Source organism: Bufo bufo, chromosome 7 (genome assembly GCF_905171765.1).
Source record: "Bufo bufo chromosome 7, aBufBuf1.1, whole genome shotgun sequence".
NCBI classification, from domain to species: Eukaryota; Metazoa; Chordata; class Amphibia; order Anura; family Bufonidae; genus Bufo; species Bufo bufo.
The window spans coordinates 49,741,748-49,754,258 of NC_053395.1; the positions used below are offsets into that span (position 1 = coordinate 49,741,748).

The 12,511-nt window shown below is 44.1% G+C and overlaps 1 protein-coding gene across 1 annotated transcript in view; it reads left to right on the forward strand.

Annotated features, from left to right (window-relative positions):
• The window catches only part of SYT17 (synaptotagmin 17), a 136,779-nt gene that overhangs the window by 96,443 nt on the left and 27,825 nt on the right, over window positions 1-12,511 (forward strand). The window contains exons 6-7 of the mRNA XM_040441340.1: window positions 3,252-3,372; window positions 4,205-4,360. Of these exons, the coding sequence (XP_040297274.1) occupies window positions 3,252-3,372; window positions 4,205-4,360 (277 nt within the window). The remainder of the gene's footprint in view (window positions 1-3,251; window positions 3,373-4,204; window positions 4,361-12,511) is intronic.

Consider the following 12,511-nt stretch of genomic DNA (forward strand, 5'->3'; position numbering starts at 1 on the left):
TAATACTTAAAGATATATAGATATAGCAGAGCTGAGTGTGCAGGGGCAGCTGTCATGTGTATAGATGTAGCAGAGCTGGGTGTGCTGGGGCAGCGATCATATACAGAGATATAGTAGAGCTGAGTGTGCTGGGGCAGCTGTCATGTGTATTAGATGTAGCAGAGCTGGGTGTGCTGGGGCAGCTATCATATATAGAGATATAGCAGGCTGAGTGTGATGGGGCAGCTGTCATATAGAGATATAGCAGTGCTGGGTGTGTTGGGGCAGCTGTCATGTGTATAGATGTACACTGGCTATAACAGAGTCTACAGTTGAAGTCTCATATTTTCTCAGTCAATGGCTATGCAGCTCTTATAGCTGTGTGGGTAAGTGCTTTGCCTTTGATACAGAAGGTCGTGGGTTCGAATCCCAGCAGACACATCTCTCCCTCTCCTGAGGATGGCAATACAGATGACTATGCCTGGTATTTGTCAGATTTGAATCTTGTAAATAAGAAGCGTGTGCAAGTTGTGACACAGGCAGGGTGTCTCTAAAGTAGTAAGGGTGCTGACTTGCTGTTGGCACAGGGCGGGTGCCTCTTTTGCCATGGTGCCCTGTGCGGCCACACAGCTCGCACACCCCAAAGGCCGGCCCTGTTCCTGAAAAGTGCAGGGGTCTATACGGGAGGGAGGACAGTAGGACAAAAAAAAAATATAAGCTATCGGCAGCCACAATAACAGGCATATGATGGAAACAGACAAGCCAGCTCAGAACCATGAGAGACAAAACTGAACCAAATCAGGAGCCGTGAATCAGAGTCAGAACCGTGCCAAAAACAATACCAAGAGAACAGAAAGGGAAAACCAGAAATAGATAAGTCCGATACAATACCAAGCCAAGGTCCAAACCAGAAAGAAATGTCAGGGTCCAAATTGTCAAGCAAAGGTCAATGTCCAAATCAGAGGTTGAGAATCTAGTAGGCAATAACAAAGAATAAGGTTAGTGAGGCTATCCAGGAAGATAAACACCAATCACAGGCAACCTGTTGGCAGCAAATTCTCTGTTTAAATAGGCTGCACCTCCTGGTCACATGATGCGATCTGCTTCATGTGACCCATGACATCAAAGTGCAGGATGTGCCAGAGAAGATTCAGATTGGCTGGCGTTCCTGCCGAGGGAGTGCCCAGCCTGTATCTATGCCGGCAGTTCTGCCTGCAGCGGAGCATGCCCGCCAGCACCTGGGCATGGCAATACTTTTGTAATGATGCTGCTGTAGACTGCATCATGTTCATGTATGTGTCTCCTCAGGATAGGTCATCAATATCTGATCAGTATGGATCTGACTCTTCACCACCACCGGTCAGATGTTTGAAAAGGTTGGTTAGCCTTGCAGCTCACCGGCTGTTTGGTATTGCAGCTCATGTCCTTTCACTTGGGACTAAGCTACGCTTAAGTCATAGGACCATCGAACATGAGGTTACTGGTCTAGGAGGAGGCCACAGCGCTCCTCAGAGCACTGTGGTAGGCTGCCCCCAAGGGGCGATCGAATCCCAGTGTTTAGGAATGCTGAGTGGTGATGCGGCCCTAATAGCTTGTGACACGGTGCTCCTACCTAGATACTGTCTCTCCCAGGGTTAGGCTCATTAGCAACAAAGGAGTTGTACTTGGTGGATAAAGTCCAGACTTGGTAAAGTTCAATGGGTTTTACTTGAATAAACTTGCAATAAACTGGTGCCATCCAAACAATACTTGATCTTTCTCTTGGCTCCAGCAGGCTAAAGGTAAACTGGCAGGTAAACTTGAATACTTTTGCTTGATCTGCTGCTGTGCTATTCTCTGGCTTCGGTCTGGTTCCTATCCGCTTCAGTTACTTATGAGCGTGAGGTATCCTGTGACCCGTTTTGATGAGTACGGGTCTTTGGCTCCGTTTTGCCTCCCAGAGGTACTTTTATATATCAGGAGTATGTTGCTCTCTGAGCTACTTTCCCAAAGCTCCTGCAGCAGTGAGGGGAAACGTTCCCTCACACCATGCTGCTTCACTCTCTCCTTCCAACTCTCAACTTCCCTCCATCTCAACTTTACTCGCAACTCAACTACAGCTTTATGCAACTCCTCCCTTGGTAAGAAGCAGGACTAGCCCACTTCTACCCAAAAGGGCGGAGAATGGAATGGCAAGTTTCATTCTGACTAAAGATCTCTCTGTCAGATACATTGCCACCTGCTGGAAAACCAGGCACATTGCATGAAATACAATACATAACAGTTACATAGCACCTAATGAACAGACCTGAAATTATATATACAGATTACATTCTCTGCTAACTATTAGAGATAGTAGATAGGTGTAAGAATGGTAGTGCCCCTTCTGGGGCACTACAGCACCACAACCTCTACAAATGTTTGATCGTCTGGAGTGTCGAAAGTTCGACCCCTGCCAATCTGATCTTGATGACCTAGCCTGAGGATAGGTCATCAATATTAAACTTCTGCAAAACCCCTTTAATAACATATCTATTAATGTGTTGTTCAGGTGTCCATACACTGTACTATGTAGTGTACGTGGCTCCCATCTGTATTGTGTAGGCCATTGCTATAATATCTATAGAAGTGTTTTAGGGTACTTTCACACTAGCGTTGTTCGGATCGGATCCGGCAGGCAGTTCCGTTGCCGGAACTGCCTGCCAGATCCAGAAAACCGTATGCAAATAAGTTTTTTCCGTTAGATGAATCCGGTGAAATACCGGATCTGTCTCATCCGGTATCATCCGGAATAACAGATCCGGTTTTTCATTTTTTTCAAAGATCAAAAGGGAAAATAGCTCTTCCTATGTCCCGGCGCATGCGCAGACCGGAAACCCGGATCCGGCAATGCAGCAATTTCCGGAACACTTGGTACCGGATCCGGCATTAATACATCTCTATGGACAAATACCATACAAAGGACAGAACGGAAGACACCCTGACGCATACTGAACGGATTGCTTTCCATTCAGAATGCAGTAGGACAAAACTGATGCTTTTTTTCCGGTATTGAGACCCTTTACCGGATTTCAATACAGGAAAAGAATAACGCTAGTGTGAAAGTACCCTTAGATAGTGAGACGACCTAACAGCGACTGCTGATTATATTCCTATTCTATAGAGATAATATCCGGATGTATGGCTTTAGTCTGTCTGCTTTGTAAATGACAGAATCACAGTGTGGGGCGGTGGTAACAGAACGGAAGAATCTTTGTCACTAGATGTCTTGCTGATATATCTTCTTGTTTTAGAATGAAGTGGAGCTGGGAGAGCTGCTTCTGTCTCTTAATTACCTGCCAAGTGCTGGAAGATTGAACGTGGATATTATCCGAGCAAAACAGCTTCTTCAGACTGATATGAGCCAGGGATCTGGTAAGGCTTCTGCCTGTCCATGTATCTGTCTTAGCTGAAAACCTGTGGAATAGAAATTTTAATTGGATCGGTAGACATAGCAGTGAAAAAATTCGCCCCCCCCCTTCCTTCCAGAAGATATTATTGCACATTTCTGATCTTCAAAGGGGCATTCTAGCCACAAAGATGTATCCCCTACCAGTGGAGAGCAGATGCACTGAGTGGACAACTATAGATCAGCCTAGCTCAGCTTGTGTGTATCTCAGTGGTCGCACCCCCACTGATCTAGTTTGTGGATAGGCGGTGAATGTCTAGAGTCTAGAATTTATTATTTAAAGGGGTTTTCTAGCAAAAGCCAAAATTGTTGGGTTAAGGGTGCCTTAAAAAAAAAAAAGGGATGATGCTCACCTAATCTGATAGCTCTGCTGAAGCTGCCCTAGTGCTCACGACTTCCAGATCCCGTCTTTACAGGTTGGAAATGTCTATAAATGCCCAGTGATTGGCTGAGATGGCATTTCGAGACATTTCTTGCAAAAGAAGAGAGCAGCAGGAGGTCTGACTCTATGGCCACCACTTTGTGTTTGTTCTAATAAAAATCCTTTAAGATAGCCGGTAAAAAGTAAGTGAGTGGCAAATGACTGCAAAATCATGTCATGTTCCATAGCATGCATATGGCTTTTAGGGGATAATATAGTGCACCATATGGTGACACACCGTATAGGCTCCATACACGGATTCTTGCTGTGAGCTCTAACCTTGCATGGATTCTTTTTGATCTGTATAAGCTCTGTCTTTATGCAGGTACATGCGTATTTATCATATATTTATAGCTGAACTGCATTTTTTTTTCCAGACCCATTTGTGAAAATCCAGTTGGTTCATGGGTTGAAGTTAGCAAAGACCAAAAAGACATCTTGCATGAGAGCTACCATTGATCCTTTTTACAATGAGTCCTTCAGCTTCAAAGTTCCTCAAGAAGAACTTGAGAATGCCAGCTTGGTCTTTACAGGTAGGTGAAAGTGGTCAGAGAAGTCTAAAAAATAGGAGAGACAAAATAGGATGGTCTACACTTTACAGCCCTGTGGAAATGTTTCCAAACTACGAGCATCTTAAAGGGGGTTTCCAAGACCTTTATACTGAGGACCTATCCTCTGTACAGCATGCTACTGTGGACAATTAAAATATTCCTAAAGGCTGGACAACCCCTTTAAGTTAACTTGGACTGAGCTGCATGGGGACAAGCATTATTTTTGGAAAATAAGCAGTAGACCCTATTTTGCAATCTGATATAACGATGATTGACAGTGCTGCAACACGGCACCAGCAGGGGGACCAGTGCTACAGCCAAGTTAAGTGCCCTTGATTCTAGGTTAGGGATCATCAAGCTTCAGGACGCCAGCTGCTATGCAACTATAACTCCCAGCATGCACACTTACTTGGCTGTTCTTGTAACTCTGTTAGAAGTGAAGGAAGAACAGATGGAGGTTGCTGATCCCTGCTCTAGGCTAGGCCCTACGGATGCTACACAGCGCTGCAACCATATGGACAGAGTATTGGAAGTGATCTCGGCACTGCATCATGATCCATGGGTTAATCGGTGCCAGACGGCAGAGGGCAGACGCCTCTGGCCTTGCACTTTTTGCAGGCTGCATTTGTCAGTCACAGAGATAAGTGCAGGAAAGCCTTTGGCTATTATCCTGTCCATCAATGTCATATTTCATTGTGGAACTGCACAGAAAATGACCCATATGTTGTGTATTTTGGTTATCAGGAGTAAGCTACTACAACACCCAATACATTCTGGCAGGCTCAGACTGGCCCACAGAGGTACAGGTGAATCCCCCGGTGGGCCCCTCGTCTCCCACCCCCTGCACCAGTGGCACATAACACAGTAGACTTACTGCACTACATACATATATACAATGTGCAGCACCTCAACCAGCCTATAATTACATAAAAACTTGATAGATTATCAAAGAAACTCCCCAGTTTATTATTATAGACACGATCAGAGCTGAGATGACTTCTAGGTATAGAGGAAAGCTGCCAGTGTCCTCTTCTCCTCAGGACCTACCTTCTCAAAGTTGCTGCAGGGACCCCCATAGTCAATCATCTGGTAGCATCTTGCTGCTGTGTGAGCAGGTAGTATTTGAATGTATCTGTACGGTGGGCCCCCAAAATAAATTAATACATTTTACTGGTAGGCCCTAGACACCCCAGTCCGACAATGCATTCTGGGCTTAGCCAACGAAGCAATTACGGACTATAGTAAAGAATTAACTAAGCTACTGGTGACAACGAGGCTTCCTTCTGCAAACTACTTCATGAATGGTTTCCTGGCACCTCTAGACTTCTGTGGGACCCTACTGTACCATTATGTGCACATGAATTCATATGGAGGTCTTTTTACACATCAAAATGACAGAAAAAATAGTGATACTGTATTACTTCTGTAATATGGCACTGTACAAAGGCACAATATGGCGACCTCTAAAAGTTTAGTGCACATGGATTCTGTAATAGAAAAATACTGTTGTCTTAAGTTGGTTGATAATGTACCCCAAAGAGCTATAGTAAGACTGGCTATATGCTCAGCTATTCATGCCGACTCCTCTCTGAATGGGAAGAGGGGAAAAAGATTCTGACAGACACCTCTGGTGGTTGATTATCTCCCCGATAGTAAAAGGATCGAGTATACTGAACTCCAACTGCCTGGTCCTTCTTTTCTACCCATATATATTAGATGGACATCCGGTTTTGCTGACATTAATCTAATGTCAAGGACAGAAGGGTGAGTAGAGGAGGTCTACCCAACTCAACTAGTTGAGGCAGGCCCAGGAGACGACCAGCAGATGAATAGAAGGAGCTTTATTGATGGGTAATTAAAAAAAAAACTGGACAATGCGTTTGGGGATACAGCTGCTGTACTGCCTCCCAGCACGCAGTACAAATATCGCTGAGTTCTATAGTAGCACCCACCATATCCATTCATCAAAAAAGACTTGATAAAGGGGTCCTAGAACCCCCGAAACCCGTTGTCTGTTTTTTTTTTAATTACACATGAATAAAGCTCCTTCTATTCATCTGCTGGTCATCTTCTGCGCTTGCCTCAACCAGCTGAGTTGGGTGGAACCCAATAGGTACTCCTCACCTCTCTGTTCTTGTGATATTTCTCTGGCATTTTGGAGACTTTGCCTGGAGGATTTCATCCAAAACTATTGCCACTGGCTGCAGCAACGTCATCATCTCCACCTACGAACCTTATATCTCCAACGCACTCACCACCCTAATACAGGTGAGCGCATACACATCCCTTCAGGGACTGAGATGCCTTACATACTTACCCTATGAGCACCTTCTCTCTCGCCATTGTCGGGCAACTTAAGTTATGTTATACAGTGGGGCAAAAAAGTATTCAGTCAGCCACCAATTGTGCAAGTTCTCCCACTTAAAGGGTTTCTACCACTTGGTTTTCACATAATTAGCTTTCAGACACTAGCGATCCGCTAGTGTCTGCTCTACCAAACAATCCTAATATAATAGCTTTTTGTGCAGCCGTTTCGCTAAAAAACGAACTTATATTGATATGCTAATCAGCCTCTAGGTGCTATGCGGGCGTCATTAGCACCTAGAGCAGTGATGGCGAACCTTTTAGAGACAGAGTGCCCAAACTGCAACCCAAAACCCACTTATTTATCGCAAAGTGCCGACACGGTAATTCACCCTGAATACTACAGTCCAGTATAGTGTATCTTCCATGTACTTTATCATTTAGCTATAATACCCTGCCTACATTCAGTGCGCTGCCTGCGCTGTTCATAGTGCGCCCTGCGCTGATGAATGGCAGGAAAAGTCTATGGCATATTGGTACACCACAGACTTATTCCAGGATGTGGGTGCCCACAGGGAGGGCTCTGAGTGCCACCTCTGGCACCCGTGCCATAGGTTCGCCACCACTGACCTAGAGGCTCGGTCTACCTTCACAAAATGCCACCGCCCAGCACGTCCCTCCAGCCCGCCCATCTCCTCCGGAATGCGATCCTTCCTGTGAGCCAGCGGACGAGTTCTCACGCATGCGCGTCTGTATTCGGCGCATGCGCAGTGAATGTCTGACCGCTCCCCGCTCAGACATCTCCACTGCGCCTGCGCCGGTGACGTCATAGTGCTCCGAGGAACAGGCGCAGTGGAGATGTCTGTGCAGAAAGCGGTCAGACATTCACTGCACATGCGCCGAATACAGACGCGCACGGCGCATGCGCGAGAATTCGTCCGCTGGCTCACAGGGAGGATCGCATTCTGGAGGAGATGGGCGGGCTGGAGGGACGCGCTGGGCGGTGGCATTTTGTGAAGGTAGACCGAGCCTCTAGTGGCTAATGACGCCCGCATAGCACCTAGAGGCTCATTAGCATATCAATATAAGTTCTTTTTTAGTGAAACGGCTGCACAAAAAGCTATTATATTAGGATTGTTTGGTAGAGCAGACACTAGCGGATCGCTAGTGTCTGAAAGCTAATTATGTGAAAACGAAGTGGTGGAAACCCTTTAAAAAGATGAGGGAGGCCTGCATTTTTCATCATAGGTATACCTCAACTATGAGAGACATAATGAGAAAAAAAAATCCAGAAAATCACATTGTCTGATTTTTTAAGAATTTATTTCCATATTATGGTGGAAAGTATTTGGTCAATAACAAAAGTTCATCTCAATACTTTGTTATATACCCTTTGTTGGCAATGACAGAGGTCAAACATTTTCTGTAAGTCTTCACAAGGTTTTCACACACTGTTGATGGTATTTTGGCCCATTCCTCCATGCAGATCTCCTCTAAAGCAGTGATGTTTTGGGGCTGTCGCTGGGCAACACAGACTTTCAACTCCCTCCAAAGGTTTTCTATGGGGTTGAGATCTGGAGACTGGCTAGGCCACTCCAGGACCTTAAAATACTTCTTATGAAGCCACTCCTTCGTTGCCTGGGTGGTGTGTTTGGGATCATTGTCATGCTAAATGACCCAGCCACGTTTCATCTTCAATGCCCTTACTGATGGAAGGAGGTTTTCACACAAAATCTCACGATACATGGCCCCATTCATTCTTTCCTTTACATGGATCAGTCGTCCTGGTCCCTTTGCAGAAAAACAGCCCCAAAGCATGATGTTTCCACCCCCATGCTTCACAGTAGGTATGGTGTTCTTTGGATGCAACTCGGCATTCTTTCTCCTCCAAACACGACGAGTTGAGTTTTTACCAAAAAGTTCTACTTTGGTTTCATCTGACCATATGACATTCTCCCAATCCTCTTCTGGATCATCCAAATGCTCTCTAGCAAACTTCAGACGGGCCTGGACATGTACTAGCTTAAGCAGGGGGACACGTCTGGCACTGCAGGATTTGAGTCCCTGGCGGCGTACTGTGTTACTGATGGTAGCATTTGGTCATTCACTATGTCCCACCGTGTGGTTCTGGGATTTTTGCAAACCGTTCTTGTGATAATTTTGACCCCACGGGGTGAGATCTTGCATGGAGCTCCAGATTGAGGGAGATTATCAGTGGTCTTGTATGTCTTCCATTTTCTAATAATTGCTCCCACAGTTGATTTATTCACACCAAGCTGCTTGCCTATTGCAGATTCAGTCTTCCCAGCCTGGTGCAGGTCTACAATTTTATTTATGCTGTCCTTCGACAGCTCTTTGGTCTTGGCCATAGTGGAGTTTGGAGTGTGACTGTTTGAGGTTGTGGACAGGTGTCTTTTATACTGATAACATGTTCAAATAGGTGCCATTAATACAGGTAACAAGTGGAGGACAGAGGAGCCTCTTAAAGAAGAAGTTGCAGGTCTGTGAGAGCCATAAATCTTGCTTGTTTGTAGGTGACTAAATACTTATTTTACCGAGGAATTTACCAATTAATTCATTAGAAATCCTACAATGTGATTTCCTGTACTCTTTACCCTCATTCTGTCTCTCATAGTTGAAGTTTACCTATGATAAAAATTACAGGCCTCTCTCTTTTTAAGTGGGAGAACTTGCACAATTGGTGCCTGACTAAATACTTTTTTGCCCCACTGTATTGGTAGAAAAGGTCAAACCACAACAATGACTTCTTGGATCCTCTAGTATTTCTAGAAAGAGGGAGCTTCAGGTCTAACTAAAGCGCAGTGGCCCCTTTGGATTTTTTTTACTGCAGAGTGCCGTCTCAAAGCCAGTACTTTACAGAAACTATTGTGTCAGGAGTTGCACTGAGGGCTGCAGTGCCTTTGTTCTGTTGATTGGTGGTGGTCCCAGTTGTAAAACCCAAACCAATTAATGAGCTATGGTATGTGCTAATGTGATGTCATACGCAATATGGTGGAAAAACCTCATACTCTTCCAAATACCTTGAGTTGATGGATTCTTGATAAACCTTTAAGGGGGTTTTCCAGAACCCCCAAAAATTGCACAGTAGGGCAGGGATGCGCAGCTGCTTCAGAGGTCCCAGTGGTCTTTGTTTCTAGTGCTGCAGTGATGATGTCACCAACTACTCCACGTGATCACTGCAGTCAACCTGTGGCCTGACCTCAGTGGTCATATGAAGTAGTCAGGTATGTCACCCCTGTGGTGAGACTGTCACTGTAACAATATAAGGGGTAGATTTATAAAAAATGGTGCAAAGGAAGACCTTTATAGCAACCCACCTTTCATTTTTCAAAACTTCTTTTGAAAATGAAAGGCTCAATCTGATCGTTTGCTATGGGCAACTGAACCAGTTTTTTCCTTTGCACCAAATTTCCCCCAAAGTGCCTGACTACCCCAGATCATTGATGAGGCTGCATCGATCACCTGGCATCACCAACTACTCCAGGTGATCACTGCAGCATCAGTAACAAATGTTACCGTGACCATCACAATGGTGGGGGATTGAGCAGATTAATAAGGGTTAGTTTTTTATACCATTCCCAGCTTAATGTAAAATTTTTGGAGGTCCCAGAAATCCCCTTTGATTTATTTTACAATTCACCAAGACTATAAAGGGCAACTGTGAATTCATTAGAAGAAGATAATAAAAAAATACTTGATTTCATTTGCGGAGGGCCCAAAATACAGAAGACAATCTGCGTGTTGATTTGGGTTGTCCTAGTCAAGTCAATCTTCAGAGATTGACTGGTTTGGTGTTATTTGGCCCAATAGCTATTGTACAGAAAAGCTATAGGAGTCTGTAGATCCGTCATTATGTTGGCATCTTCTCTGCCTCTAGTATGTTATTTTGTATTCAACATGATTTCTAGTATCTGTCATCTTCACACTTAGATCTTTTTGTGACATGGCTTTAAAGATAGCTGGCAGGGAATGTTGTGACTGGAAGGCATCTTGCAGACAGGGATGTGTCACAGCGTTCAGTCTTAGGTTAAACAAGGTGATTCACATCTAACTGATGCTAGCCTTTTAATGCAGCAGAGGGAACACAGTATGATGGTATGAAGATTTTTACACTTTGTCCTGTAAAAGCTGATTGGGTTGAGGAAAGGCCTCTGTGCATATTAATGACTTGGCAAAAAATGACATTGCTAAAGTTCATCTGATCCATCATTTCAAGGATGCCCTTTAGGATTGGAGGGATGTGTAATACAATAACTGTTATGAAGAGATTGTTAATATTCATAGCATTACCAGAGGCAGTAACATAAAATAAAACAGTGTTTTAACCACTTATCATACAACTTACTACATAAGTAACTCTGCAAATAATTTGCTTTAAGGGCATCTGTCAGCTGATTTGTACCCATGAAACTGGCTGACCTGTTACATGTCCACTTGGCAGCTGAAGGCATCTATGTTGGTCCCATGTTCATATGTGCCCGCATTGCTGAGAAAAATGAAGTTTTAATATATGCAAATAACCCTGTAGGAGCAACGGGGGCATTGCTGTTACACCTAGAGTCTTTGCTCTCTCTGCAAACGCTGCGCCCTCTGCACTTTTATTGACAGGGCCAGGCATGATGATGTTTACAAAATGTGGAGAGGGTGCAGCAAAAAGTGGAGAGGGCACAGCAGTTGCAGAGAGAGGAGAGCCTCTAAGAGTAATGACACACCATGCTACACTTTTCTGGTGTGAACAGATCCAAACTTTACTGCTGCCATCATCTCAATCATAACATTCCTTAGCTGTCAACCGCTAGACATGAGGGGGCAAGAGGGGCATTTATCAAATGTGTTACACCAGTTCTTTGGCACTAAAATGTCGCAAGTGATGTCGGACGGCCTCTGTTGTGCAAAATGTTGCAGCATTTTCCTGCCTGTACTATTCTGCGCCACTTTCAGAAGTGGAGTGAGAATTTGGTTGCATTTTCCTTGTAGATCACTTCTTCGTCTCATTTATTATTATTTTTTTAAAAAGGTTGCAGAAAAGTTGCGCGTCTCCACACCAGGCATCCGCCAGGCGTACATTCACTGAAATAGGTCCAACTACTTTGCACCTGTGCCAAATTTATTATTACTATGTCATAAATTGGCACAGGTGCGCATAGCAACTCTAGTCTAAAAACTAATCTCAAATATGTCTACAATGATAAATTCCCCCAAAAGTGCTTTTGAGAAAACCAAGGACAGATTTGTATTTATGTTTCACCTTTTTGCCTCTAGTCGTGATCATTATTTTCTTTCATCGGCTAAACTGACTTTTTTTTTTTTTATAAATCGAAAATTTCAAAGGAAAGTGCAGATCATTGCTAGCGAAGGGTTGTGTGTTTGCCAGCATTACAAAATCTGCCCTTTGAAAGGCGTTCCCCAACTGGGCGCTTACAAAGGATTCCTGGAATAAAAGAGGCTTTGCTGTGAGTGAAGTACTGGGAGCATTGGTGGTCAGCATGAGGCACTAGAAGTAAAAATTCCGTTCTTCCTAATAAGTGGTTTATTGTGTAGAAACAGGGGTGATTAAAGTCCTGTGTTCTGCCCCCCTGCCTTTTCAAAATAGGAAATGCATCATGTATTTCTTGCTGTTAGCTTTTATAAATTCTGATTAAATATTTAACAGCAACCTGAGGCTTAGCTGAATTCATTATTTCAAGATGTAGTCAACCTGCATCACTAGCTTTCTGACTTAACTATGATTTATATTCAGCTACAATGAATGCCATTAGAGTTGCATGTAAAATCAAAATCCCCCCCCCCCATACAGTATATTTAGCT